Raw genomic sequence first — 27,549 nt, 5'->3', positions numbered from 1 at the left:
GGAGGCAAAACAGCTGTCAAGTGTTACTCTGGGCTGGAAAGCAAAGTTGTGAAGTGTTGTTTCTCAGGCCAGGATGCTGCAGGACAAGTACGGCTCCAGGAAAGTGCAGAATATATATCAATGTGCAATCAAAACAAGTCAGAAGCACAGAGTTTTAAGATAAGAAACTACTTTAATGTTGCTTTAGACAAACATTCTAACCCTCACATCAGGATTTAAGTTCAGTAAGGACGATTTGCAATTATTTATCTGTTCTTTCCTAGAACCTGGACTCATATGAATGGACAGCCGGCTGTAGGTTTAGAAACTAATGTATAGTTGCAGTTACTTGGTTCAATTGTCCTTTAGTGATCCAGCCGCAGGACGTTGTTCTGCTCTGTCCACTCTGACTTTACCTGTGTACAAAAGCATCTTGATATTTTAGCTGGTGAATGTTTTTTGAGTCATTTTTTTTTAGCCTGTTTTAAGTTTGCTTTGCTTCTGAGCATTTCTTTGTTGTTTACAAAATATTACTGCCCCAGAGGATTGTAACATTTAATTTTCCTTTCCCATCTTTTGTGTTTAAGTTTAACTATTTTATTCTTTATCTTTTTTTTCATTCTTTTAGGGTAAAACATAAAATATGTCATTTTCAGGTGGTGATGCAAAAACCAAGTCAGCTACATGAAAAACATCAGCATTCATTTGTTGTCCTCAGTAGATTATTTCCTCCAGGTTGGGGATGAGTCACCTCCAATACAAAGTATTTCAAGGATGTCAGAATATTGTCTCTAACTGGTAGAAAATTGCATGGGGAGATGGATTGGTTGCAGTGTTGGCAGTAATTCAGACACTGAACTGGACCATTGTTGCGAATAAATGAGCTGAGCCATAACAAGAGGCTTCAGATAACCAGCTGATCTACATTCAGATCCTCACACATGATCATAAGCTTTTGTTTGTGAATGACAAAAACAGACTGTGGCTTTAAAGATAGGATAAGATTGGACATCAAAACAAAGCTTAGACCAGATCCTCTGCTCCTTTGTGTCAAACGGAGCCAGCCGCTGTCGCTCTAGTAACTGCACGTTTAGATACGTCATGGTGGCTTCCTTTCAGAGACTTTTCGTGCTGGTTAAGCTGGAAATGATGGCTGAGGTTAACCTAAAAATGTCCATCCATCCATTTTCTCAACTGCTTAGTCCAATTAAGTTGCAGGGAAGCTGAAGCCTATCCCAGCAATCATTGAGCGAGAGGCAGGGTACACCATGGACAGGTCGCCAGGTACTTCAAATTCATCGGAGAAACTACAAACTGTATCTGGAAACCACTTGGGTTCTCATTCTATTCTACTCTACTGTCAGTTGGCAGACACTTTTATCCAAAGCAACTTACATGTGAGAAGTAATCAATTAGCCTAAAACACATCTTGTGGGTAGGAGCAAGTCAGAGAACCCAGTCATAGACAGGGAGAGCATGCAAACGCCACACAGAAAGCGACTGTTCAAAATTCCCCTTATCTTAGGCTCGAACCAGCAACAGCTACGCCACTGGGCTGCCCAGTCCTTTTGGAATAATCTGAAAACCCCGCTCAAACTTTTGAAATCATGACTAAAACACTAGGGCTGTGACGATATGCTTTTGTCCCGATTTGATTCGATTCGCACTTTTTTGGCTGCCGATTTGATTTAAATTGCGATTCTCACAAGTCTCCGATATTGCTGATTTTTGTAGATTAAAAACACAAAAAAAAGGCATAAACCTTTTTTTTTTGCTTGCCATTTTTCTTCATTTTTCAATGAGGAAAAAAACAATGCAGTAGTTAGACCATCATTCTGCTGCTATAATGCCCAAGAAGACAAGTAAAAAGATCAATGAAAAAACAATAAAAATAACTACATTTTATGGTGTATTTATTTTATTTATTTGAAAAAAAAAAAAGATTTTTTAACCAAAAAAATCGATCTTAAAATTGCGAAGAAAAAAAATCCAGATTTCCGATTTTTTAAATTCGATTTTCCCACCCCTATAAAACACGGATAAATTGAAGAAAATAGGAAGGTTGATAGACTCATTGATGTCTCCTTTTCCAACACAATCTCATGACGGGGTGTAAAATATGTGTGTTGGTCTGTAGAAAATATGTTTTATATTAAGTCTTTGCTATATCAATTCTAAGTCATGATAGTCACTTTACTTTTGACCTTTCCACTCCTGTCGCTATGGCGACAGTGGTAAAGTCCATGATGTATTGTAGAGTAAGGGTCTCCAACTCTGCTCCTCATGAGCTACCATCCTGCACGTTTTAGTGTTTCCCTGCTACAACACACTGGATTAAAATGAAAAGGTTCTCCAACAACTTGTTGTCATCTTCTGCACCTGCTTGTTAATGAGCCATTGATTAGAGTCCGGGTATTGGAGCAGTATAAAAATAATAGGCATATAAAAATCAACCAACACACTCACCCAAATCATCAAGAATGAAAGACTGAGTTTGTCATTGCAAGGAATTGTTCCCATTATTGGCCAAGTGACCATATTTGTACTTTTCATTGGACATGCAAAATTGTTCTGCATGCTAATGCATAATACCATAGAACCAAGCTGAGTTCTTCACATGAAAGATCAGACTACATCCCAGCAACCGCGCTGAGATTAATCGTATGCCTAAAAATGAAGAAAAACTGCTAGTAATGTCCACTTATAGTGTGTTCAGACCAAACACGTTTTGAGCGTCAAGAGCAGCAGGTTTCCATGTAAAGTCTATGTGGAGGCGCGGCAAGGAGGCGTCGAGCTTTCTCACGTTGCGTTTTGAGCGTTTTGGGCGTCGGCGTTCCACGCGTCATCTCTGGCGCGTCAAAAGCCAGAGATGGGCAAAGCTGAACTTTGGCCGCTCGACGCGGGGCGTCAACCAATCAGAGCGATCAGCTCGCAGCTCATGGAGAAATTCTGTGGTGAACCCAGACACGGGGCTGAGGCTGAGATGCGATTACTCTGTGCAATATTTAGGATAACCATTCCTGGCTAAAAAGTTGAATGTTACTGATTTGGCAACGTAGCAGGATACGTTGCCTAGCAACGTTTTGTTTGGGGGCAGCAGCGGCCCTCTGCTGAGTGCGGCTCTTGTTGCATTAACACTGACTATTACTGCCCTATGACACGTCCTCTAGCTTTATTTATTAAATAAAACCATGTCATCTCTCTTCTGAATCCACCATCATTCAAACTGACCGGAAGGAAAACGCCGCTTCCCTCCTCTCTTTTCTGCGTTTGTCGCCCACTCCAGACACACAAGCGGCAGACGCAGCAGGAGCGTTGGGAGCGTTTTGGGCGTTGGACACAAAAGTGACAGTTCAGTGACCAGCGTCAAGCGTTCAGCGTTTTGAGCGTTTTTGACGCTCAAAACGCGTTTGGTCTGAACACACCGTTACTCCTGTATAACTTTTATTATTTTAGAAAAGAAAGTAGCTAAATTTTAAAATCTTGCAAATCAAATCAAACTTTATTTAAACAGCACTTTTCAAACAACAAAAGAGCTAAATAAAGATTAAATAAATCCTCCAGTAATATAATAACACTTTTGTATGCTTGAAAATTCAAATATCCAAGTCTTTCAATGATCACCCAATAATGGGTTTAATAAGATAAGCGTGTCCATGTATTTAACTTGGATTGTAGCACCAACATGTTTATGGTGCAATAAAAATAAAAATAAAAAATGCTGAAATTAAGAAGTACAGCAACACATTCAAGGCATTTTTAAGGTCCTTGTAAAAACTAAATGAGACAAAGTAAGACCTGAAAATGAAAAGCAACACATTACGCTGGCCTGCAACATGTTGCTGCTATGACAACTCAATTTCCCTGCAGTGATTGATCAAGTATTCTCATTCAGAATAAAGGAATAAGGTAAATGGAAACAACCCTATAAAGCGTCCATGTGCACAGTGGTTTTTGAAAGAAAAAGAGAGTGCTATGATTGGGTGGATAGGATGTAGAAACTTATCTTTAACCTAAGAATTGACAAAAAAAAAAAAACTCTACAGATCTGGCTCATTTCTGATCAGTTTGCATGATGACATTTTGTTTTCTGTCTCCAGGTGTCCTTCTTCCTGTTCATTGTGTTCATCGTCTACACCATGCTGCCCTTCTCTATGAAATGGGCCATTATCGCCAGTGGCATAACCTGCCTCTCACACACTGTTACTCTCAGCATCTGCCTGGCATCCACTGTCACAGAACTGGAACCTCTGGTCTGGCAGGTAAGACGGATATTTGTCCACCCTTGAACCATTGACATTACAGCTCCAGCATGCTATTTAAACCTCAATTTTGTGGATTTTAGTGCTTCTGCTGCAGATATAGGGTGACTCTGTTTGATGCTTCCCATTTTGGTCTTGTCAGTGCATACATGACTTTGCTGCTGCTCTGCTTGCTGCAGCAAAGGGGTTTGTCTATACTTTAAAAACAGAACTGGTGAGGCTGTTTCATGCCCAGCAAAAATCATGAGGTGCAACATTTTAATGAGGTCTGTGTCGTTAAAAAAAAAGAAAAGCGAGCTATTTTCTACTATCATGAAACAGCACATTCAGCAGAGCCTCCAGAGAAATATGAAAAGCCTTATATTGTATTTGGGGAGCAGATCTTAAAAACTGTCTGCCATAAAGAAAACCTCGCCACAGACTGAGATGATGAAGATCAAATCTGCAGCCCTCCATTAAAATTACACACCATTTGAGTAAATGCATGAAGTGAAATAGACATGCATTTGTAAGGCTGACACACATACAGGGACACTTTGCAATTAGCCATTGAAGTACACAGACTGATTATACTCCAATCTCTTCTTAGTCTCACATACATGCATGGTTGAAAATACACCAACAATAAAACATGCTCTAAGAAGTTCATTAGCCTTGGATACAAGACCAATGACTGATAAGTACTGATATATCGGCCATGTTTTAAAAAGCCTAAAGTTGACACAGTGGAGTAAAGCGGATCAGTAATGTGTGTTCTGCTGTGGTTTTATGAGGTAATAATTCAGGCTTAAGTGGAAGAATATATACTGAGAAAATTACAGGTACAATCATAACTAGAACATGCGTCATCTCCTTACACACTAACCTTATTGATTTAATGTTGTTTACCTTGCTGGTATGTGTGTGCATGTGGTGTGTGTGTATGCGTGTATGGCAGATCCTGGCTAATGTGATCATTTTCACCTGTGGTAACCTGGCGGGGGCGTATCATAAGCATCTGATGGACCTGGCGCTCAAACAAACCTATCAAGACACCTGCAACTGCATCAAGTCACCCATCAAACTTGAGTTTGAGAAACACCAGCAGGTACAGTCTGAGACCTAGGTTTCTGATCGATACTAACTCATCTTTTAGCCAAAGCACATGAACCTGAAAGCGCTTTTGCTTTAGTACAAAACCGAAATGTAAAAATGAGCAAATAATAAATTTTGCTATCACGTCAAATCCTAGCTTGTCTGTCTCCCTAAAATAATGTACCATATCGCTCAATCCCAATGGATTGGATGAAGTAAAATTTAGCACAAACATTCTTAGTTTTCAGGCTTTTCTGTCACTGTCATGAGCTGTAGATTTTTATCACTGTTTGGGAGAAACAGTGACCAGATCAAAGACAAGCTCTTTTTTCATCAAAGACAAGCTCTATTTCATTAATTGAAGGGAAATTGCTGGGTGTATGAAACTGTCGTAAAAAGCAACAAGTCATGAGTCATAGAACATACATTACAAAAGCAAATAGCTTTTTTCCTCCGTTGCCTGAAAGGTGATTAAATAGAAATGAAGATTCAACACGACATGTTAGTTTCTTTAACTAAACAACTTTTACGAATAGCAAAATAAATCGGAGTTAACTGGATTATAATTATTTTTTCTCTTTAAAATTTAATTTGATTAGCATCAAAGATATAAACCTAAATTGTGGTTATGATGTAAAGTATCTATATCAAGTTAGTTCCAATTTTAAATCAGGCATTGATTCGTCAGATATTCCTGAGTCAAAAAACTGCATTTGTGAGCCCTGCTATAAATGTTAGCATGCTATCATAGTAAGCTAACATATTTCATGTGGACTGTCCTCAGATATTTCCAGTAGTACAACATATGTGTTAAGTTTTAGTGGCTTATTTAGCATTACTAACCAAGTGTTGTCAACACAGTACAGCAAGTTGTCTACTACAGTTTCAGTTACTACTACTAGCTACTTTAAGCTAGCTAAACTAGCTCTTGTGGATATTGCCTTTAGCGATATCCTCAGCTGGAATAAAATGGTCAACAGTCTCTCCCCTTGAGTTAAGTGTCATGATTTGTGGGTTTTAGCCCTGCTTTCATGTAGTTCTTGGTAGATTTCTGTTTCTTACAGGGTATTATTTCCATAACCTTCCTTGAGTTTTCTGTTTTAATCTTTCTTCTCCCCTTTTTTTTTTGCATTGTGACTTGAAATGAACACTGCAGGCACTTTCTTGCTTTTGGGACCTGCTGTACTACAGTTTGCTCTTTTACTGGACTGAATCTGCAATCGTCTTTTGCTCTTGGCAAATGTCTTAGAATTTTGAATAATTTCCATCCATCCCTTTAGGCGACTGGTAAAATGAACTGTTCTGCCATCTCCGTTTCAGAGTTTGGCTCTGCCAAATAAACCAGGTGGAGCGCTGCTTTTTGCTGGTTTCTCATGCACCGCTGTGATGACATTAGACAGAAACCTACTCATGTCAGCTTGACAGTAGATTCTTTTATATATTCTTATCTCTGTCAAACATGTCTGATAAGGACCTAAATTAGATTTAAATTGCATTGCTTTATGACAACATACTTCCTTTCTCAGTTTTGTCAGGGAGAAGTTGGTAGGTTTGTCATGTCTTAAGTGGCATTTTGGACTGACATTTGGTTGACATTAGCGTCTTTGTCCTGACATTAGGCATTCTTCTCAACCAGGGAATGACATATAAAATCACACTAATAATTGATGGTCCACTCAGAGGGAGTTCACTATGACGACTTTGTTTTTTATTCTAAGATATGATAAGATTTTGCCGCTTTACTATTTTAAAGTGCATTTTTCATTTTTTGATTTAATGGTTTTGTTTAAAGTTATAAACATAATCATAGATTCAAGCTAAATTTGCAATTTATTGCCATTTATATAAATATGAAGGAAATAAATTGGGAAAAAAAAGACATCTCTCATTCAAAATTTATACCCAAATATTTGATGGTACCGTAGTTTTAAGTCTAACAGCACATTGTACAGAATATATTCACTGACACATTAGTCTGTAGTGTCAATGTATGTGTGTATGTGCGTAATACTCTGTGTCCAGATGCCCCAAATGCCAGTGCATAACTTACGAGTGCCAAATCTCATTCAATAGCTAAATAACAGATCAGGTTAGTTCATTAATCAAGCACACCATTAAAAACACCACTTTAGACTATTATGCCCCCCTCTGTGTGCACACAGTAGATTGTTCAAACTACTTCAGTGCTGAATAAGTAAATACAAGTGAATGGTGTGTGTGTTTCTATTTTTAGTGCACCCCCAACCCGAACCTCTCTCTCGACTTAATTTGCTGCTGTGTTTTAGGAAATGAGCCCGTGGTGTGTGAACAATGTAATGACCCTCTTTACTGTGAGCCGCATTTATGAGTCACACCCCCTCAGGCAGCTGTTCACTCTAACATGCACACACACACACACCCACACACCTGCCCACACTCTCGCACACGCACACCAAAATTACCCTCAAACCAGCCTCCGTCTGATGTGTTTGGTCCAGAATTAAAGCAAGAAAAACGGACTTGCTTAAACAACAGCTGTTGATAAGAGATCTTGCATGTGTTGTTCTCCGTTTTTCTCCTAACTGGCCATGCTGAGCAAAACAATGACATTTCCAGCGCAGCCATGGCGCTACTTCACAGTAGAGCATATGTCCACTCTCTAAATCATCACCATCAACAAGCGGCTGAGTCCAGCAGCGCTGGCCTTCTTTGTATAGTGACTTTTGTGTAGCAGCAGGATATCGCACAAAATCATACGGCAGGAACTTCTCTGAGAAGAGACCCAATTCACTGATGTTACATACAAGATCCCAGAGCCACTTCTGAAGCATCAAGCTTTGTACTTCCCTCGGGATGGGACGGGGGATTGAATAGTTTAACCAGTAAGATAGATAAGTGAGTCATTCCTTTTCATTTTCACCTTAATTACCTGACGCTAATTAAAATCCAAATGTAGAGTTACGAGCATCATTGCTCTTCCGTGCTTGACATCAGCTTCCAGTTCTTCGTAACAAATTAAGCCCAATGAGCCATTATTAAGGGGATGTAACAAAAGAGCTATATATAGGAACTTAAATATTAGCATGAACGAAGATAATAGAACAGAAGCGAGTAGAATACTAAACTATAATTAACTCGCTGCTCTATATCACACTATATGTCATTCTTTGGATGTATAAGGTTTAACTGTATATGGTTAAACTGTATGTTTCCATCTGCAAATGTTCCGTTTATTAGTGGAGAACTTTTTATTGTAGTTTTTCTTCCCTTTTGCAGTGCGTTATGTAGTTTTTCAAGCATCTAAGCAGTTTCCAAAGTTAGTACGCCTTATTTTCACACCAGAGACATCGCTCCAAAACTATCTGAATTACTTTGTATGTAATCGATGCAGTCCTTCATCTTAAACTATCAGTTGAAACATCTTTACTCACCACCTTTCGCAATCACGCCTTTGACACTCATCCAATAAAGAAGGGCTAGCTATAAAGAAAAGAAACACATTTTGGGATATTCAAAGCATTTTAAACAGACATATCTTGCCATGTTCTCACAAGTTGGCACAATTTTCTGATCCTCATCTGAATGCGTTGGAAATCCCATAGTACCCATGTAAACCAGGATTTTACAGCCCTGTTTATTGTCGCCATTGTTTACAGATGGCGTGACCTACTCAGCAAATGGGAACTGCTTACATGAGCTTTTAATACCAGTTTTATAAATTTGGACACAAATTAAACATAATAACTCCAGCAGCACACACCTAATTACGCTATCCAGTGGCACATGATACCATGTGAAACCACTTATCACTTAGTCTTAGGGCCTCCACTAGCATGTAGCGTAGCGTGTCTTGTGATAACAGATGGAAGTTAGCCAATCACTAAAATCTGCCACATTAAAACATCACTGTTGATTAATGTCCTTATTTTAATGAATGATAAGATACACTGTAAGGACTTTGACCCTTTACTTTCCAGTTTTAGCAAATACAAGTTGACTTTTTTGCTTTTGGTGGAGATAAATAAATGGAAGCTTGGCTGATTGTGTGAGCTGGGTGTGATGTAACATCATCCTACAAACATAAATAAGTCAACAGTAAACGCAGGTGGCTCTAAATATAGTTCAGTAATGCGTTTTCTGTCTTTTTTTTTAATGAAAACAACATGGCTCATTTACTCAGGTTATTCTAAAAGCTGGCTATTATTAGCTATTACCACTATTAGCGTGTTATTATTAGCATGTAAATCAACTAGATGCCTGTCTTTCATATTTCTCCTTCCTCTCCCTGTCCATAGGAGCGTTTACTCCTGTCCCTGCTGCCCGCTCACATTGCCAGAGTGATGAAAGCTGAGATCATCCAGAGGCTGCAGGGACCAAACTTCGGTCGAACTGAAAGCACCAACAACTTTCACAACCTCTATGTGCAGCGGCACACCAATGTCAGGTGAAGTTCCTTCTCTATCTGTGCTCCCACATAATAAAAGTTATTACTTTCTGCTCTCATCTTAGTGTTTGATTGCTCCTGGGCAATCTCGGCCTCCTCATCATCACTGTTCATTCCTTGTCTTCTTTTGTGGTGGCCTCTTGTCTCGCCTCCATCTTACCTGAATCTCATCTTTTTTACCGGGTTTCTTTTTCATTGCTATGGTGAAATTCAATTCAGATTTAACCAACCTTCATTACACTTTGAGGTTGCTTTTGCCAGATGAAGAGGAGCTTCTCTGTGCAGTTCTAAATTACATCGACTAGCATTGAGTACACAAATCTTGGCTCACCAGTGAGATAACCTCCATCTACAGACTCCAAAACACAGATTTACGTCATCCTGGAGCCAAACAGGAGCATGGCTGCCCAATGCGGGCCTCAGCTGTGCGTGTGGGTGAATGCTGAGTGTCCTCGTGTTGATCTTGCGATTATCTCCCCACTAATAACAAATTCTCACATGGTGTCAGATCAGAATGAGGGGGAAGGGAGGAGGGCAATCTTTCCAGAACAAATAAAAGACTTTCAAGGACAGGTGGCTGTGTGGTTAGCAGGAACCAGAAACGCCAACCGTCTCCACTATCAGTTCTCCAGCTGTTATACAGTAATTGCCGAGATTGGAGACCATGCCAGTTCTTCTTCTGGGGAAATTGCATTTATTTGCAGGAGCTCTGCAGCCTTGTCACATTTCTGGGGGGCTTCAGATGAAAGCGCCATGCAAATAAATTGCCTTCCCTTTTCATGTGTGTAGCTATAATGTTGCTACATGTTCCAATTGTCCAAAATGTGGCTTTTCTCTGAACTTATATGTCCACTTTTGTGGAACATAAATTAAAAATGTGTTCATTAAACTGTTGCAGAGGATATATTTAGTCACGCTGCTTAACTCCGCTTCGTTAAACTTAGAAATGTTTTTAATATTTGATTAAGAGGACACACATCTTTGGTACTATTACTAAGACTTTTCAAGATACAGATAAGATATATTGCTTCTTAAGATATAATTCCTGATTTTTTTTTCCTTAATCAATTGCCTTTTTTTGCAGCCCAGACATCGGATAGCTCAGTGGATAGGGGGCATGTCTGAATATCTGTTAATAATTAAGAAGGAGAAATACAATATCAGTTACTCGATCAGTAAAACCAAGAAAAATCAAGAACCAGAAACTATTTAGCTGATGGTGGAAAATCTGAATTTATAATTTACAGTGATGGAGCAGTAATGACTTGGGATGTTTAGTTAAGATATATCAGTGGTGTTAATTGTTTTTTTGTTTATTGTTTTTTTTTTTCTTTTCTTACAGCATCCTTTATGCAGATATAGTGGGCTTCACCAGGCTGGCCAGTGACTGCTCTCCAGGGGAACTCGTGCACATGCTAAATGAACTTTTTGGCAAATTTGACCAGATTGCAAAGGTAGAGTAAGTCACGAAGATGCCAACTTCTTTAAGAAAAATATGTTGATTTGTTTACATTTTCTTTGTTCCAACAACTATAATCACATATTCCATTTTAATAAGGAAAATGTTGATGTCTAAAGATGTGTAACCACAATAATGCCTGACAACACCTTGGTTATTGTCACCAACTTCTAAAATGATTTGGTTTGAGGCGGGAGTGAGGCTTGTACTATAACATGCCATAAAAATGCACGATGTAATGTAACTTTCTGACCTTAAAACTCTAGCCGTCGCTCAGCAGCTTCCTGAGGCTGAGAAAACACACTTTACAACTTTTCCTTCTGAGATACTGCGTGACATTGCAGCTGGGTTTCACATGCTGGCAAGCAAATATAAACACACCAGCCATTTTGAAACGCAGAAGGAAATTATTGGAAAAAGGAACAAAGCAAAGGCTCAGAAGAGTCTAAATAAGACTTTTACTGACTAGAGACAGATTACAGTACAGGTAGGATCCAAAATGGATGCTGGATTAGCCATCGGTTGAGGGCACATCAGTATTGCATTGTTCATCTATCTATCTATCTATCTATCTATCTATCTATCTATCTATCTATCTATCTATCTATCTATCTATCTATCTATCTATCTATCTATCTATCTATCTATAAGAAATTAAATTATGTTTTATTAGATAAGTTACATATTGTGAGTCAATGTTAATAGAGAGCTCTTAAATCAAATATAAATGGTGTTGTGGCTGAATCAAGTTATTATCTCCTTATTAAAATGTAATTTAAGATTTACAAACAGAAGACTGTGGCTATATTGCCCTCAAACACGTGAAATTAGATGTGACACTGGAATTTTGTTTTTTTGTTTCCAGTCCAAATTTCTTTCATTTGGTCAGATGTTTTTTGTTTTTTTTATTTCAGCAGCTCATCAAAAGGGGAAATTATTCATCAAGTTAATAAAATTGCCTTGACAGATGATAAGCCGTTTCACTGACAGCGAAAAAGGAACCATGACCTTTTAAAACTAGAGGTCCTCCTATTGGGGTATTTGGAGAACAGATGGTGCCAAAATGGCCTTTTTGGAAAAAGCGTCTGAACAGTCTGTACTAAAACCTCCAAATTTGTTCTGTTCCACTTTATCAAAGTTAATCTTTGTAGAGACAATGTTCACATTCTGAACTATTATATAGAGTTTTCAAGCTACTACTGCATCAGTCTATAATAATATTAACATTCAACCTGAAAGTAGCTGTTTTTGTTTGTTCGTTTAGTTTTGTGAAGAACCTGAAGCTTTTTTTCATTGTGCTATGTTCCATCTTCATTTATTCTGCACCAGTAACACATAAGCAGATATTTATACATCCAGCATTCCCTTTACTATACTATAAAAACATTCAGCTAAGCCTCGTGGATTTAGAGATGTTCTCATTTAATCACGGGGTGCAATTTTTAAGAAGAGGCCTAAGAAATAAGCACAAGGCTCAAAGGGTTAAAATTCCAACAAGTACTTTGGGATCATTTATGAAACTGTATTTCATTGCGATTGGTACAATGTAGATGGTTTCTTATACAGAGAGGATGAAGCGTAAGTTTGATAAAGGATTAAGCATTTTAAATAGATGATTCCCATATAGATTACTTTAACTTCTTTCTTTTTTCAGGTCAAGGTTTGATGAGTTTCTCAGCTTGTAAGGCCATTTCAGATTTTATGTAATGGATTTTAAATAAATAAACCATTCATGACCTTGTTAACCATGTTAAATATGCTTTATATATCCTTTAATTTAGAAAAGCCTTCATGAATCAAAGCAATAAACTTCTTAGAATCCCAATTTGTCATTTTAATAAAGAATTCATTCATATTTAATGGAAGCAATGGAGGAGTACTCAGTGTTTTGGGGTTAAACGATTAGTTTTGGTTCACATGAAATGGTTTCATCTAATCTCATCTGAAATATGAATCAATTCAGTTAATCTGAAAGGGTTAATTATGGAATAAGCGAGGCAAGAGAGCGATGTCTGCCTTGGGTTGTCAATCAGATGTAACTACGTGTCAGAATAACTTTCTTTTCCCTCTGTCGGCCTTCCTGCCGTAACCTCCTGTGTTGTGCATGTGTGGGCTGGTTAGTGTGTATCTTATGGTCTCATGGGTGTTCAGATATGTGGGTCGGAACCGTTGAGTCAGGCTCACTTAGCTACATGTCCAGCAGCTCTGTCCTCCTGAAGCTGCTGTTACATAAACTCAGTCCAATGATGAAGTGTTACTCATCGCACATGTGGAATAAGAGATAATGTGTTGTGTGTGTGTATGTGTGGGTGTATGATTTTGGGCTTGATGGATGTGGCTTTCTCTGTGAGAAGTACTTGAAATATTTAATAAAAGGAAAAATGCATTAAAAAGTTGTTGATGGAAGCGCTTTCCTTCCTTCTCTTTTGCTCTTTCTTTAAGGAAAACGAGTGCATGCGCATCAAGATCCTCGGAGACTGTTATTACTGCGTGTCTGGTCTGCCTGAGTCGCTGCCTAACCACGCCAGGAACTGCGTGAAGATGGGCCTGGATATGTGTGAGGCCATCAAGTAAAATACCACAGCCGTCCCTGCCTTTCACATACACAAACAAACACACGCCTGTTAAACAGATTGAGCAGAAGGAATGCCAGACAGGACTCCAGCTCTGTTTAAACTTGAGAGTAAACACAATGTGAATTCAACATGATAAGCCTCCAGACTGAACCAACAGAAAATTTCAACAAATGAATATTGTTGTTTAGTTTTGTCCTGTTGTCTTTCATTCATGCGTGAATACATACTTATTAGTTAAACAGACCAGGATGCTGGCTTGTTAGCACTGTCAATTAATCATATTCAGATTATAGATGCCATCTGGTGTTGTTTACTGACACTGGGAAGCAGGGTCTGAATTTCACATTTTTATTTAAAGAACTTTTGCAACATGCTTAAATTATGAATGAAACACTCAGTGATTTGTGTAATTAAGTGTGATTTTTTTTTAATTTCCAATATTCCTGAGAAATCAGAACCCTTAAATGGGAACGACATCATACCCAGTTAGTCTTTGTCACGGGGTCTGCTGCTGTTCCCAATAAGATGGCGCAGTCGTGACTTCGTTTGAGGTGTTTTTATTCGTTCCCAGGCAATCCACCAACGTGCAGTAATATATACAGCGACCAATATGTACAACTATTTACACCGATTCCACTTGTAAACCTCTCCAGCTCCAAAATCACACTGACTTGCTACGCTCCAATCTCGACTCCTCACGCTCCAACCCGACAACTACAAAATGCGCGTCTTATAAACACCAAGCCCCGCCCACTAGGAACTCCCTAATTATCACAAATAACAGGTTTCTCCTAACTCCCCACATTAATACATACATAATACTCCAAAATTAAGACAGATTGGTAAACCCCGTACATTTCCAACCTTTGAAACATACAGAACACAAACATAATATTTTGGTGCCTTGCCACGTTCAGTGGGGCACCGGATGGTAACGTCACTGCCGCATTGCACATTTCGTGGCTATTTAGACATTGCACACCCATTGATCCCGTTTACCCATTCATCCCCAGCAGACATGGTTGACACCCAGGTAAGTTACCCTCCTGTACCCTGTTCCCATTACTGTGACAAGGTGGCCTTGTCACAATCTAGTTCCAGTTAGAAGTTTAAAAAACAGCAAAAGAAACTAATAGCAATTAGCTACACTGTTTTGAACATAAACGCCTTTGTGTTTTGTTCACTGACAGAGGTTGTAATCACTGCAGCTCCAAATATTCGAAATGCAGGGCAGCCATGTTGGATTTTGAAGCCATAAATTTGACTTCAGGACGTGCTCCACTTGATATTTCAGAAATTCTGATGTCTGAGTTTAAACACAATGCAAGTTAGCCTAGCTGTTTCCTCCTGCCAGGTTTTATCTCTCCATGGCTACTTTTAAAACTCCTTGTTGCATACTACTTAGGCATTATTCATTAAATACTACATATTATAGATAATATGCCACCTTGTAAGCAATACCTGTAGCAGCATCCAATACTATATTTAGCTAATGCTAGCCAGGTGCCAAAATCCTGTTGTAGAATGTATTACAATCCCATTAAAAGTTATGTGGGGGCTATCTGAAGGCACCTTGTGTAAAATAAATAGGGACAGATGAAAGTACATCAGTTAAAAGCATGGTTATTACAAACACACACACACTGAAATCCAATATCATGAGCAAATGCCATATACAATAGCATAAAATACTCTGAGCGCCAGTCAGCCACTACATGTTCACTGTACCGGATGTTTTATCACACTTTTATAGCTCCAGTTACTACTCTTGAAAAAGCGAAAGCACCCTTCAAATGTACAGGCAAGACCAGATTTTCCCATGGGCATTGTGGGCACAGGCCCAGGGGCCCATCATTGGAGGCCCATGTAGGACCCACGTAGGGCAAACACCAGCAGTTTGGACATGAAACAAAATGTATATAAAAGCCAGATAGTTACACCACAGTGTCTAGTGTATTGCTATTGGTACCACTGGTGGGGATATCTTAGAAATGTCATTTCACAGTGTATCATTCACAATTTTTCCAATGTTATGGTGTGGAATGGGGCCCCTGGAACACTGGGCCCAGGGGCCTGTGCACTTTTAATCCAGCCCTGTGTACAGGTATTGCATTAATCCCATTTTTACAGTATCTGTAGTGTTTTTTGTCATCGTTTGGACTTGGCTTGGACAGTGGGACAGTATCCCACTGTTGTATTTTAGCCAACAGTGTTTTTACAACTGATTGAGACTAACTTTTCCACCTTAACACGACGATACTCATGGTACTAGTGCAGCTCTATGAAGTGGCGACTCACTTCTATTCACTGATTTCCTCTTTAACAGACTTGTAACGAATTTCAACTAGTCCTTACTGGTTAATTTGCATATGACCCCCAGTAATGCTTTCTTAAACAATTGATGGTAGCAAACCTTTGGAGGCATGTAGGAGTAGTAAGAAGAAAATGTTCTGTTTTGAAATATAGAAATAAGAACAATATTGTCTACAATGTGCTCGGGAACGCTGCTCCTCAACAGCCACAGTCCTGTTAAGTTTTACACATTTCCTGCTCCAACACACCCGATCCAATATCCTAACAAGTCCTGGACAGTTGTTAATTACTGTAATTTAAGAGATGAAACATCTAAACCTTGCAGATCGAGGACCAAGGTCCCTTTTTTCAGACCATTCACACCCGAGGAAAACATGCACATGCCATGAAATGAACAAAATATACTACAAAAGACAACTTGATTTTGCTTGTTACAACCATTTCCTAATGTTTCAAACACCACTGCCAACATACTCCAATGTCTGCTTTGTGTTGGTAGTGTGAGGTAGATCCGCTGAAGGGCAGAGTTTATCATTCACCTCTGAGCTCTGACATCAATAACAGACAATAGCAAACATGTCAACCATTAACAAGAGCATGATTATGCACATCCTCTAACAAAGCCATAAAAAGATGCAGCATAGTTGACGGCAGGGCTCTAGGTGACCATTTAACATATTCTGGCTTCTTTTTTGGTCCTTTCCTTAGTGGGCTGTACTGTTCAACACTGCTCCTGTAAACATCTGATGGCACTGCAGTTTACTGACTGGATATGCATCCACAAGCGCTCTACAAAATGGATCAAATTTCACAGTGGGGCTGAGAGCAACTGATAAAGTTTGCAGTTAACACACTCGTTGCAGTCAGTTTTCATTTTTGAAGATACTTAGGCATATGCATTAGTTAAAAATGACCAAAACTAAATTCATTTTAGCATATATTCAAAAACTCACTGTATTACTGTGTGGATTAGATGGGAACAGTCTAATGTGAAACGTCATTTTTACTATACATACAGTGCTATACAGTACATTATGGAAACTAAATTTATTACTAGAAAATAGTATTCAAGGCTATTAGTGATTTAATTTTATGCTACAGCATTTTTCTTTCTAAAAAAGAAAAGCAACACTAAAAAAGGCCATAGCTGTGTTTAGCTTATTTAAAGCCAAATATAGATCTATTACAACAGTAATATTTACTTACCTGACAGAGGACTAATGCCTGCCTAAATGCCTAGGAAGAGAAGTTTAGCCTCAAAAGAAAAGAAAGAAGTTTTCAGATAAGTTGTCAGCTTTAATTATATATATATATATTTATGTATGTATATATATATATATATATATATATATATATATATATATATATATATATATATATATATATATATATATATATATATATATATACATATATATATATATATACATATATATATATATATATATGTATATATATATATATATATATATATATATATATATAGTATAACTTTTTGCATAAAAAAACTATTTCATTACAGAACCTTTGTCACAGGACCATCTTCTGTTAGGCCGGTTGCACTGAAGCGATTAATATGCAGTTAATCGAGATTAATTGATACAAAGCCTGTAATTAATTCGAGATATTTTATTAAATGAGTTCCACTAATATGTATACATACCACTGATATACATACATACATGTATAAACATTTTACTTTTTTTTTTCATCAATATGGGAAACGGCACAGTTGGATTTTTTTATAAATCATTACATCATCAGCGTGCTGTAAAAGTTGACATACAGCAGTTTCCGAAAATGTCCATATCTATCATTTAACTTATGACTGATGTTAAACTCCTGGACGCTGATGTGTTCACTTCTTTGCTCTCAACTCTAAACAGGAAGGTCCGAGATGCTACCGGAGTCGATATCAACATGCGCGTTGGCGTGCATTCAGGAAATGTCCTCTGTGGTGTGATCGGCCTCCGGAAATGGCAGTATGACGTGTGGTCACATGACGTAACACTGGCCAATCACATGGAGGCTGGAGGAGTGCCGGGGTAAGCATGAAGAACTGATGCTTCGAAGAATAAAGCACTTCTCAGTAGTTATTGTGTGCTTACATAGTGTGACTTCAATGCACTTTTCTGAAGGATATGTTCTCAATTTTAGAGAGACTTGGAACAAGAGCCGAATCTGTTCTCATTCTACCTATTATCTAGATTTTAGTAAATTATAGCCACATCATTTAACCAAGTAGCTCCGCATTTGTTATGTGTCCATTAGTTCTGTCATCCTGGCTATGTAACAAGCTTGGGAAAATTGGCTCGTGGGTAGCTGTGTGCTGCTCTGAAAATAAGCTCTCCAGTGCTGCAATGTTGTCTCACTGGGCTGCTAATGGTTGTCTCCTGCTACGCCTGCTGAGAGGTATCTGAAAAATATGTCTGCTTAACAAAAAAAAAACAAAAACATATTTCCATGTCTGTTTACAAACATAACAAAACAAGATGAAAAGGGAGAATTTCAGACTAGAGTGGTTGGAAAGCTGGAAAGCAAATAATATGTTTGATGGAGCTGTCAATGGCACAGTGACGCAAGCAGTTCACCTCTTATTATCTGTCCACTCATCTCCAGGAGGGTCCACATCTCCTCAGTGACTCTGGAGCATTTGAAAGGCTCATACAAGGTGGAGCCTGGAGACGGTCAGAGCAGAGATTCATATCTGAAGGAGCACAAAGTGCTCACCTACTTGGTCATCAACCCCAAGGTAGGACGCCATCACCCACGTGTTAATGTACACTCAGACAGATTGTACTAGATTTGAAGAACCCAAATGTATTTTATTATTTTGATTCATTTGCTGATGGTTTTGTGTCAGTTTTGGCAGATTTAAAAAAGCAATGTTTCCTGCTTAAAACACATTAGTTCTGTGTAAAGCATAATGATTAAAAACAAACAAACAAATATAATGTGTTAGTATGATCTTATCTCATTTTTAAAGGTTACACCTCACAGAGAACAGCGTAAAGACCAATACACACCAGGACTGATGCATATAAATGACATGAAATCAAGCCAGAAATCAAGCCAGAAAATGTTTCCAGCCTTCAATTGTGCAGTTTTGGTGAGACTGTGTGAATTGTAGCTTTAGTTTCCTGTTTTTAGCCGACAGGAGTGAAACACAGTGTGGTGTTCTTCTGCAGTCGCCCATTTGCTTCAAGGTTGGTGTGGTTGTGTGTTCAGAGATTGTATCCCGCATATCTTGGTTGTAATCAGGGGTTATCTACCCATTTTCTTCTGACATCAACAGGACATTTTCTTTAAGACAACTTCAGCTCAGTGGATATTTTCTCTCCTTCAGACTGTTATCTGGAACCCCTAGAGATGGTTGTGTGTGAAAATACCAGTAGATCAGCAGTTTCTAAAATTCTCAGAACAACCTGTCATGTATCATAGCAAGTCATCTTGACCATGTCTACATGACTAAATGCATCGATTGGTGGCCGGGTGATTGGCTGATGAGTTATTTGTGTAAACAGTCAATTGAACAAGTAAACCTGGACAAATGTATAGTAATCTAATAATTTTGTAGTCTAACATAGTTCAGTAAATTATTCCCAAATATAAATGATAGCTAAAGCTTTTTTGAGAGTTGAGCAAATCAGCTAGTTTTTAGGTATAGAAACTGTTTCACAAGACAGGGCCAATGAATCTCATTTTAAAGCTCTTGGACTTCCAGCTACATTTCTGCTGGGACATTACTGAGCTCTCACTGCTAAGTGTGTGAGGGCTCAGTGATGACCCACTAGTAAGCTGTCAAGTAGCTATATATGAACCCTGATGTAGAATTGTGGAAACTGTTCACTACTGTTTCTCTGAGTCTGCATAAATGAACCTGCCGGAGGATTTTGCACATAGTTCATCCCATGAAAATATTGTTATTGCTGTTTTTATTCATTGCACATTTGTAGTCTTGCTGCTCCACATTGATAAACCTCATGGGACTGCAACTCTGGTGTTTTAGATCAAAGGATGGGGTATGTCACTGCACTATCAGATGCAAAGCTTATACATTTTGTAAACTTATTATGTTTCAAGCAAAACAAATATGAAATTTATTCAAATTAAAAAGTACTCTGTTTTGACAATAAATCAAGCAGCAACCTCTGGCGAATAATGGTGAAGCCTATGCAAAAGTGCCAAAAATTCATTCCTGTGAGGGATAGAGCTGAAAAAGCCAGAGAGGCACATGGGATTCTAGAAAAATAAGCTGTCTACATTTATCATTCATTCATTTATTATCCTAACTGCTCAATCCAATAAAGGGTCATGTGGAAGCTGGAGCCTATCCCAGCAGTCCATGGGCGAAAGGCAGGGTACACTCCGGACAGCTCGCCAGTCCATCGCAGGGCACTGTCTACATTTAGTTTACAAAAAATATCAAAATAAATCTATTGGTGACAATAACTTTGAGCCCATAAAAGAGGGCAAAGAAACAAACTTCAACATCATCATAAGTATCATCAACATAAGTAACTGAAACACTAACTGACCTAACAAACTGACACACGAGGGACACATATATACACCGGCTGATCAGGCCATTTTGACACACAGGGGGAACAATACAATACTCTAAACAAACTACAACATAAACTTAACTAATCAGTGCAGTGTTAAAAGGTAACCTATGAAGAAAGTCGGTCTGAAATTTTCAAATAATGCAAAAACAGCTGACAAAAACAGCAATCAAATAGAAAAACCTAAACCCATCCTACGCATCCCTTCAAAACAAATGGCTGAGCCCAATTAGACCTCAGCCTGATTTAAGAAACTCTCGTGCAGCTGGGACTCTTTTCTTTGGCAGGCTGGGGAACTCCAACACAGGAACTGGTAACTCAAAAGGAAAATAAATTAATTGAAAGCAAACCAAATTAACAATATAATGGTGACAATATAAGTTAAGTAAATGTGTGCAGCCAGTCAGTTAACCCCCAGTCCACCCAGTTAATAAAAATATGAGATCTAAAAAATGAGAGTGTATATTTAAAAATGTTTGTATAACTAAAAGAACAAGTAAGTTACTGGACCTTGACTGGTGTGGTGGCTCTTGCTGTCATCTCTATCCCTCATCCACTAGGGGCTCCAAAACAGAGTAAATCCTAATTCTCCCAAGATCAAATTCACAGCACTACAAGTAATTTTTTAGGTTTAATATGTCAGGTTTATCGTCATGACAACTGTGGGGTGAACTTAATAAAGGACTTTTTTATAACATATCCGTTAGCTAAGGCTAAATTGTGATTTAGCTTTAGCCCACCTTTCTCTGTTAGCTCTACATCTTTGCCCATTTTTGTATTTTTTGTGAGAGACGTAATGCTGCCAAGTTGGCGATGATAGGAACCGCCCAATGAACTTTAATTCAGCTCTTCAGGAAACTTATGGGATGACATCACGGAGGCTGTCCATTTTTTATATACAATTTATGCAATAAACTGATAAAAGCTAGTCCTATCTATTTTTTTCTCTTTCTTTCTAAAATTGTGGTAAAGGTGGTGACACTTTACATGAACTTTGAGATGCTTGCAGCTAAATCCTAACACCATTATGCTAACGTGATTAAAACTCGTAGCATGTTACTATGCGTGGGTTCTCTCCGGGTACTCCGGCTTCCTCCCACCATCCAAAGACATGCACATTAGGTCAATTGGTTATTTTAAATTGCCCATAAGAATGAGTGTGAGCGTGAGTGGTTGTGTGTCTCTGTGTGGCCCTGCGATGGACTGGCGAGCTGTCCAGGGTGTACCCTGCCTGTCGCCCAAAGCCAGCTGGGATAGGCCCCAGCTTCCCTGCGACCCTGAATTGGATTAAGCGGTTCAGAAAATGAATGAATGAATGAATGAATGTTACTATGCTAATATTTTCTCATTAGCAACAAAAAACAGTTGAGCATTAAAATATTTTTACTGAGAATTACCATCATGAATAAAATGAAAGCTTTCCAAGCTCTTGGCCTTGCTGTTCACACACACACACACACACACACACACACACTCACAAATCATCTTTGATTCAGCCTAGCATGGAGGCTGCTAATCAATATTGACAATGTCACCTACAGGAAAATGATATAGCGTAGCAGTGTTATCAAAGTTCAGCAGGTGTTCAGTCACTCTCTCTATTCAGAAAAGATGATGCCTTTGCTCAAGGCACTGTGTGAGGGTTGTGACACTCTGCAGCTCCTCCCCACAAATCGGGACATTAATGGCTGATTAAGGACATTTGAGAGCTCTGCCTTCTCTCCGAACTGTCTGCTGAGAAGATCTCTATATAGAACAATGCTTCCGGCATCCAGACTGCACTCAGATTATTGAACTTGGCAAATGAGAAACCATGCTTAGCAGTTCTGCACCTTCCTAATCTCTCCGTAACTTTTACAGAATGCAATCTCCTTAAATAATGAACAGGAAAAGCTTCCCTTTTTCAGCATCCTTTATTCATCTTCAGCAGTCTCCTGACAGAATTAGTTGTATTCTTTAAAAAAAGAGCAGTATTTACTGCAGGTACTGTTTTCAGTATTAAACCTGTTGTTTTGTGCTTCAGAGTATTCTTCACATTTAGGGATGTCCTAGACCTAAATTATTCTTACTCATTAAAGTTCTGCAATAATTGATTGATTCAGCAGTCTCTGACTTAAAGCTATAGTAGGTAATATTGCTCAGAGACAATTTTCTTTAACTCTGGGTGAAGTGGTTCCTTGTCCTGCAGTAGTCTATACATTTTGTAATCATGAACAATAAGAAATATAGTTAGACCCCTCAGTTTACTGTAAATCTGTAAAAACTCTGACCAATCAAAACAATTGGACCGAAATGGAGTTGTTCATTTCTTATATTTCGTAAGCTTCTTCTCCTGGCTCCCCTCCTCCCCCTCCCTCAGCGCATACCTGATAGCCACACCCTGCATATATGTAGCATGTTTGAATGAAAATACAAAGCAGTGAAGAAGAAACTCGAAAGGCAATAAATGCAGGAAGGATTTCCCCCGACCCGGCTCTGTACATTTGGCTTCTCAGCTGAGAAAGAGAAAATCGTTGGTGGAAAAAGCTGCGAATAAAAAAAACCCTTGGATCACGCAAGGAGCAAAACCAGAGGGGGAGGAGCCAAGACAGGGGGAGGAGCCAAGACAGGGTAACACACATCTTTCTAGCTCCCCAACATTACCTACCCCAGCTTTAAGCATGTTACATTCAAGAATGTTGTTCTTGCTCTGAAGGCCACAAGAACATTTGTCTGGTGCATTCATACTTAACGAGAGTATTCTTTTGCAGCAGGGAAGGATCACTGCGATGTCTGCTTTTGTGTAACAAACCTGGTTATTTCACATTGAAGGAGAAACATGGTCCAGGGCGGGTTGTGCGTGCGGCTGTGTCTGTGTGTTTTAATGCCTTGTGTTGTAAACATTTTCATACTTTTTCACCACCTCAATCAGCTGTTATATCAAAACAATTCATTTTACCTTCATCAGGAAGAAGTGCGGAAGCACAACTTTATGATTTCGATGTTAACCACATCCACCTCACATGTCCCACCAATCACACGATACTTCTCAGATGTCTTTTTTTTTTCGAGTCTTCAACAACAAGAAAAAAGTCCTCCCTTCTCGTGCAGTGTGTAGCAGACTTTAACCCAAACTTGACTCAATTTAACTCAATAATATCCTTATAGAAATGTCTCTTTTTTACTAATTGCACCATATAAAGCTCTTTTCTATCGCATATTGAAGAGAAAAAAGGGCTGCAGGTGCCTTCTGACATTTGTAAAAAGTCCCAAATGAACCAAGGCCAAAAATGGAGCACGGATCACAGAAGGTGTCATCTCTACTGTCACTGTCACTGTCATTGACTGTCACTGTCAGAGCTGGAAATAACCACAGCCAGCATGGACTGTGTCTGTTTCAGCTCTTAAAGGCATGTGTGCCATGTTTGGTCAGTCACAATGTCTGTCTCTGTGAGCAATTAAAATAAATCACCAGAGGTGCACTTCTTGTCATCTTCCCAGATTTCCAGTGTTTTCTGTCAGTGTGGAAGTGGAGTTCACTTCACCAAAGAACGAACCCATGCCAAAATGAAAGGAGAGCTGCGTTAGTCTTCTAAAAATTGCTTTTAAGTTGCTCAAAACAGTGACAGGCAGGTCAACGAAGCCAAAAGGAGTCTCAACTTTTCTTTTTTGTTGTTGCAGAACTGGGTGCTTTTAAGTGTGTTTATGTTGTGTTTTTGCAACACAGACTGAAAGAAGTAGCAGTTCTAACAAAAACAGACACATTCTGTTTTATGAGCGTTAAAAAATGTAAAATATTAAATTAAAATTTGTAGAAAAACATAAACAGAGACTATTTGTATAAGCAACAACAAAACCAGTTCAATCCAGCAACAACAAGTTTGATCCAGACAGAACAAGTCTGGATCAGATTTGTTTCCGCTCATCTGCCAATAAAATCAGTAATAAATGTTAAACTGCTGAGATTTTTTTTATTCCTGCTTATTTTTTCAGACCGAGAGGCACAGCCCTCTATTAGGTGTGCGCTCTCGACCGTCTCTGGATGGTGGGAAGATGAGAGCGTCCGTCAGGATGACCCGGTACCTGGAGTCATGGGGAGCCGCCAAACCCTTCGCAAATCTCCACCATCGAGAAAGCATGAGGGCAGACAACGGCAAGATCAACACCACAGTGAGTGACGATCGTCTCAGTCCAGCAAAACAGACTCACTCAAGTATCAGTTCTAGTTGAAATAATTTATGGTCTGCTGGCTGTTTCAGGATGTTCCGATGGGGCAGTACCACTTCCAGGGACGAGAGAGGTGAGCCAGAGGGACACAAGCTACTGATTGGATTCAAAACACTTCATATGTTTGAATTTGTTCTCCTTTTCCTTCACTCAAAGATCCAAGTCTCAGAGGAGGAGGTTTGAGGAAGAACTCAATGAACGAATGATTCGGACCATCGATGGCATCAACTCCCAGAAGTAAGCATCATGTCTGTTGCTCATCCCAGTTCTGCATCACTCTTCATTGTCACAAGTAAGGATGTCCCGATCCCATGTGTGGGAATCGGATTAGAGTCCCGATGAAGGATCTTTTTCTAATTAAACAGTGTTGATGTCGCTGTGCGCTCTCCGGCACTCAGTCTGTGTTGTTTCATGTCAGCCATTACTGTGGTGTAAGGCATTTAGCGCACAGCTAATTAGTTTATGAGCTGAGATGCACATTAAAAGTCATTTTTAATCTCGCGTAAATGTATCTGTCATTAATAAAATACACATAGCAGGTAATTTCTTAACACAAAGTATTTGTACCAAATCAGTGGGAAACGATCCAGTGAGGATGTAAGCTGTTTTTACACCAAGCTCAATTAAACATCCATTCAGAATAAAAATATGTTATGTAAACACCTTGGCTTGTCTGATCGGTCTGGATCGGAAGGAATTTTCCGTCTGATCGAGAGGGGTGGGTTCAACCTTATCGCGATCAGCAGAAAAAATGTGCATGTCGTTTCTGCAGTGCATCTTGTTTCTGTGCATGGCTGAACTACGCGGAGGTTTAGACAATTTAGAGAGTTTTAATGGGAATACTTGAAAAATGGTGGTAGCAAAGCAGAAAACTGGACAGTAGCAGACACATTTATGTTTGAAACCAAAGGAGGAAAATAAGTAGAATTCTTCTTCCAATGTCAAACATCAGACATGTCAAAAAGTGTTAGGATCACATCAAGTCTGTCTGTAAACACCAAGCGGCAACCTCCGGAGGTTAAAAGTGAAGCCTACGCGGAAGTGCATAAAACTGCAGTTCCCCCTTCATCCGCTAGGGGCTCCAAAACAGAGCAAATCCCCATAGACTCCCATGTTAAAAAGGCCAACTTCACGGCAGAAATAAACCTGTTTACAGCCTGGTTCAAAAATCTATTTTAGGTTTAATAGGTCTAATAGGTTTAACAGGTTTACTTTCATGACAACTGTGGGGGGAGTGAATTTTTTTCTAACCCATTTTAAAGTAATTTAATCTCGAAGTCGGCATATTTAGGGGCGTGTCCTTTTGATTGACAGGTACCCGATTTCCCGCTTCAATTCAGAAGCACGTAGAACAACTGCGGTTTTGAGCCAGTTAACAACGTGACTTAGCTTTAGCCCGCTTACCTCCGTTAGCTGATTAGGTCCCATTATCTCGTGGTTAGCTCGGTTAGCATTTAGCTACAGAAAACTCAGAGTTTGCTCAATGTCAATCATCCACCATGACGCTCACGGCTGCCCTCTCAGCTCCACCTCTTTGCCCATATTTGCATTTTCTGGGCAAGATGACATGCATGCCCCTGCCAAGATGGCGATGGTAGGAACCGCTCACCGAGCTTTAATTCAGCTCTTCAGAAACCTATAGGTGACGTCATGGAGGCTACGTCCATTTCTTTATATACGGTCAATGGTAAACACACAACTGATCAGATCACGTTATCCAGCATTCATGTAAACATGTCGGCCGGAATCCGACCTGATTTCAGTCGAAGAGATGAAATATTTGTCTACGTAAATAGCTTAGTCTAATCAGCCATGAAAAATAATCTTCCTCTGAAGCAGGTAACTGTTTCCCACGCATGCTGTGTTCTTCGCCCAAACATCTGCTTTTAAAGATGGTGCGTAAAAATGACAGTTTGGTGTTATACTTGCTTATTATTTTAGATTTTTTTGGTTTTATATCCCAGTTTTACTTCTGCGATGATACTCAACGTGTAACCTAAATGGTCTCCGAAGGATAAAAAACAACTTAATTTTCATTGTCATTTTCTAAATTTTGTTTTGTTAATGACTTGTTTATTACAAACTGTCTTAAAAGCCATTTTAATTGATGTAAGGTTTTACATGGTTACGTTGATTGAAAAAGATCTTTTGATAACTTTCTGGTTTTACGTTGGATAGTTTTCAACTGGCTTCTCGCCCGAAGGCTGCTGGGATAGGCTCCAGCTCCCCTGAAATCCTTACTTGGATTAAAGGTGGAGTATGTAAGATTTCCAATATTTTCTAAATAAATTAACTAAAAAAATAACTACAATCATAATTAGATAGTTTTTTAAACATGTAGGTTTCCAGTCTGTCCATATTTGATGTGTTATTAAATTACAAGTTTAATTAATCATAAAGACCCTTCTTAAATGTTTGCCTACCAGTAAAAAAAAGTGCTTTTTGTCATTTGTCATTAATTAAACTTGTAATTTAATAACGCATCAAATATGGACAGACTGGAACCTACATGTTCAAAAAACTATCTAATTATGATTGTAGTTATTTTATTAGTTAATTTATTTTGAAAATATTGAAAATCTTACATACTCCACCTTTAAATGGGTTCAGAAAATGAATGAATGAGTTTTCAATTTAATGAAAATACAAGTAAGTCTTCAGTCTAGGTCTTCAGTAATAAAAAGTCTTAATC

At 38.8% G+C, this 27,549-nt stretch overlaps 1 protein-coding gene across 2 annotated transcripts in view; it reads left to right on the top strand.

The window, feature by feature from the left end:
- Window positions 1-27,549, top strand: part of adcy2b (adenylate cyclase 2b (brain)) — a gene marked incomplete at both ends in the record, with an annotated part of 88,949 nt that overhangs the window by 24,823 nt on the left and 36,577 nt on the right. For both annotated transcript variants that reach the window (XM_079258893.1, XM_079258892.1), the window contains 10 exons: window positions 4,080-4,241; window positions 5,179-5,328; window positions 9,590-9,738; window positions 11,081-11,192; window positions 13,640-13,767; window positions 17,973-18,131; window positions 18,706-18,838; window positions 24,624-24,800; window positions 24,890-24,930; window positions 25,014-25,094. In XM_079258893.1, coding sequence (XP_079115019.1) covers window positions 4,080-4,241; window positions 5,179-5,328; window positions 9,590-9,738; window positions 11,081-11,192; window positions 13,640-13,767; window positions 17,973-18,131; window positions 18,706-18,838; window positions 24,624-24,800; window positions 24,890-24,930; window positions 25,014-25,094 — 1,292 coding nt within the window. The remainder of the gene's footprint in view (window positions 1-4,079; window positions 4,242-5,178; window positions 5,329-9,589; window positions 9,739-11,080; window positions 11,193-13,639; window positions 13,768-17,972; window positions 18,132-18,705; window positions 18,839-24,623; window positions 24,801-24,889; window positions 24,931-25,013; window positions 25,095-27,549) is intronic.

This window comes from Telmatherina bonti (genome assembly GCF_933228915.1).
Source record: "Telmatherina bonti genome assembly, chromosome: 19".
Classification (NCBI taxonomy): Eukaryota; Metazoa; Chordata; class Actinopteri; order Atheriniformes; family Telmatherinidae; genus Telmatherina; species Telmatherina bonti.
The sequence above is the reverse complement of the archived record's forward strand: the minus strand, read 5'-3'. Positions and strand labels throughout refer to the sequence as shown.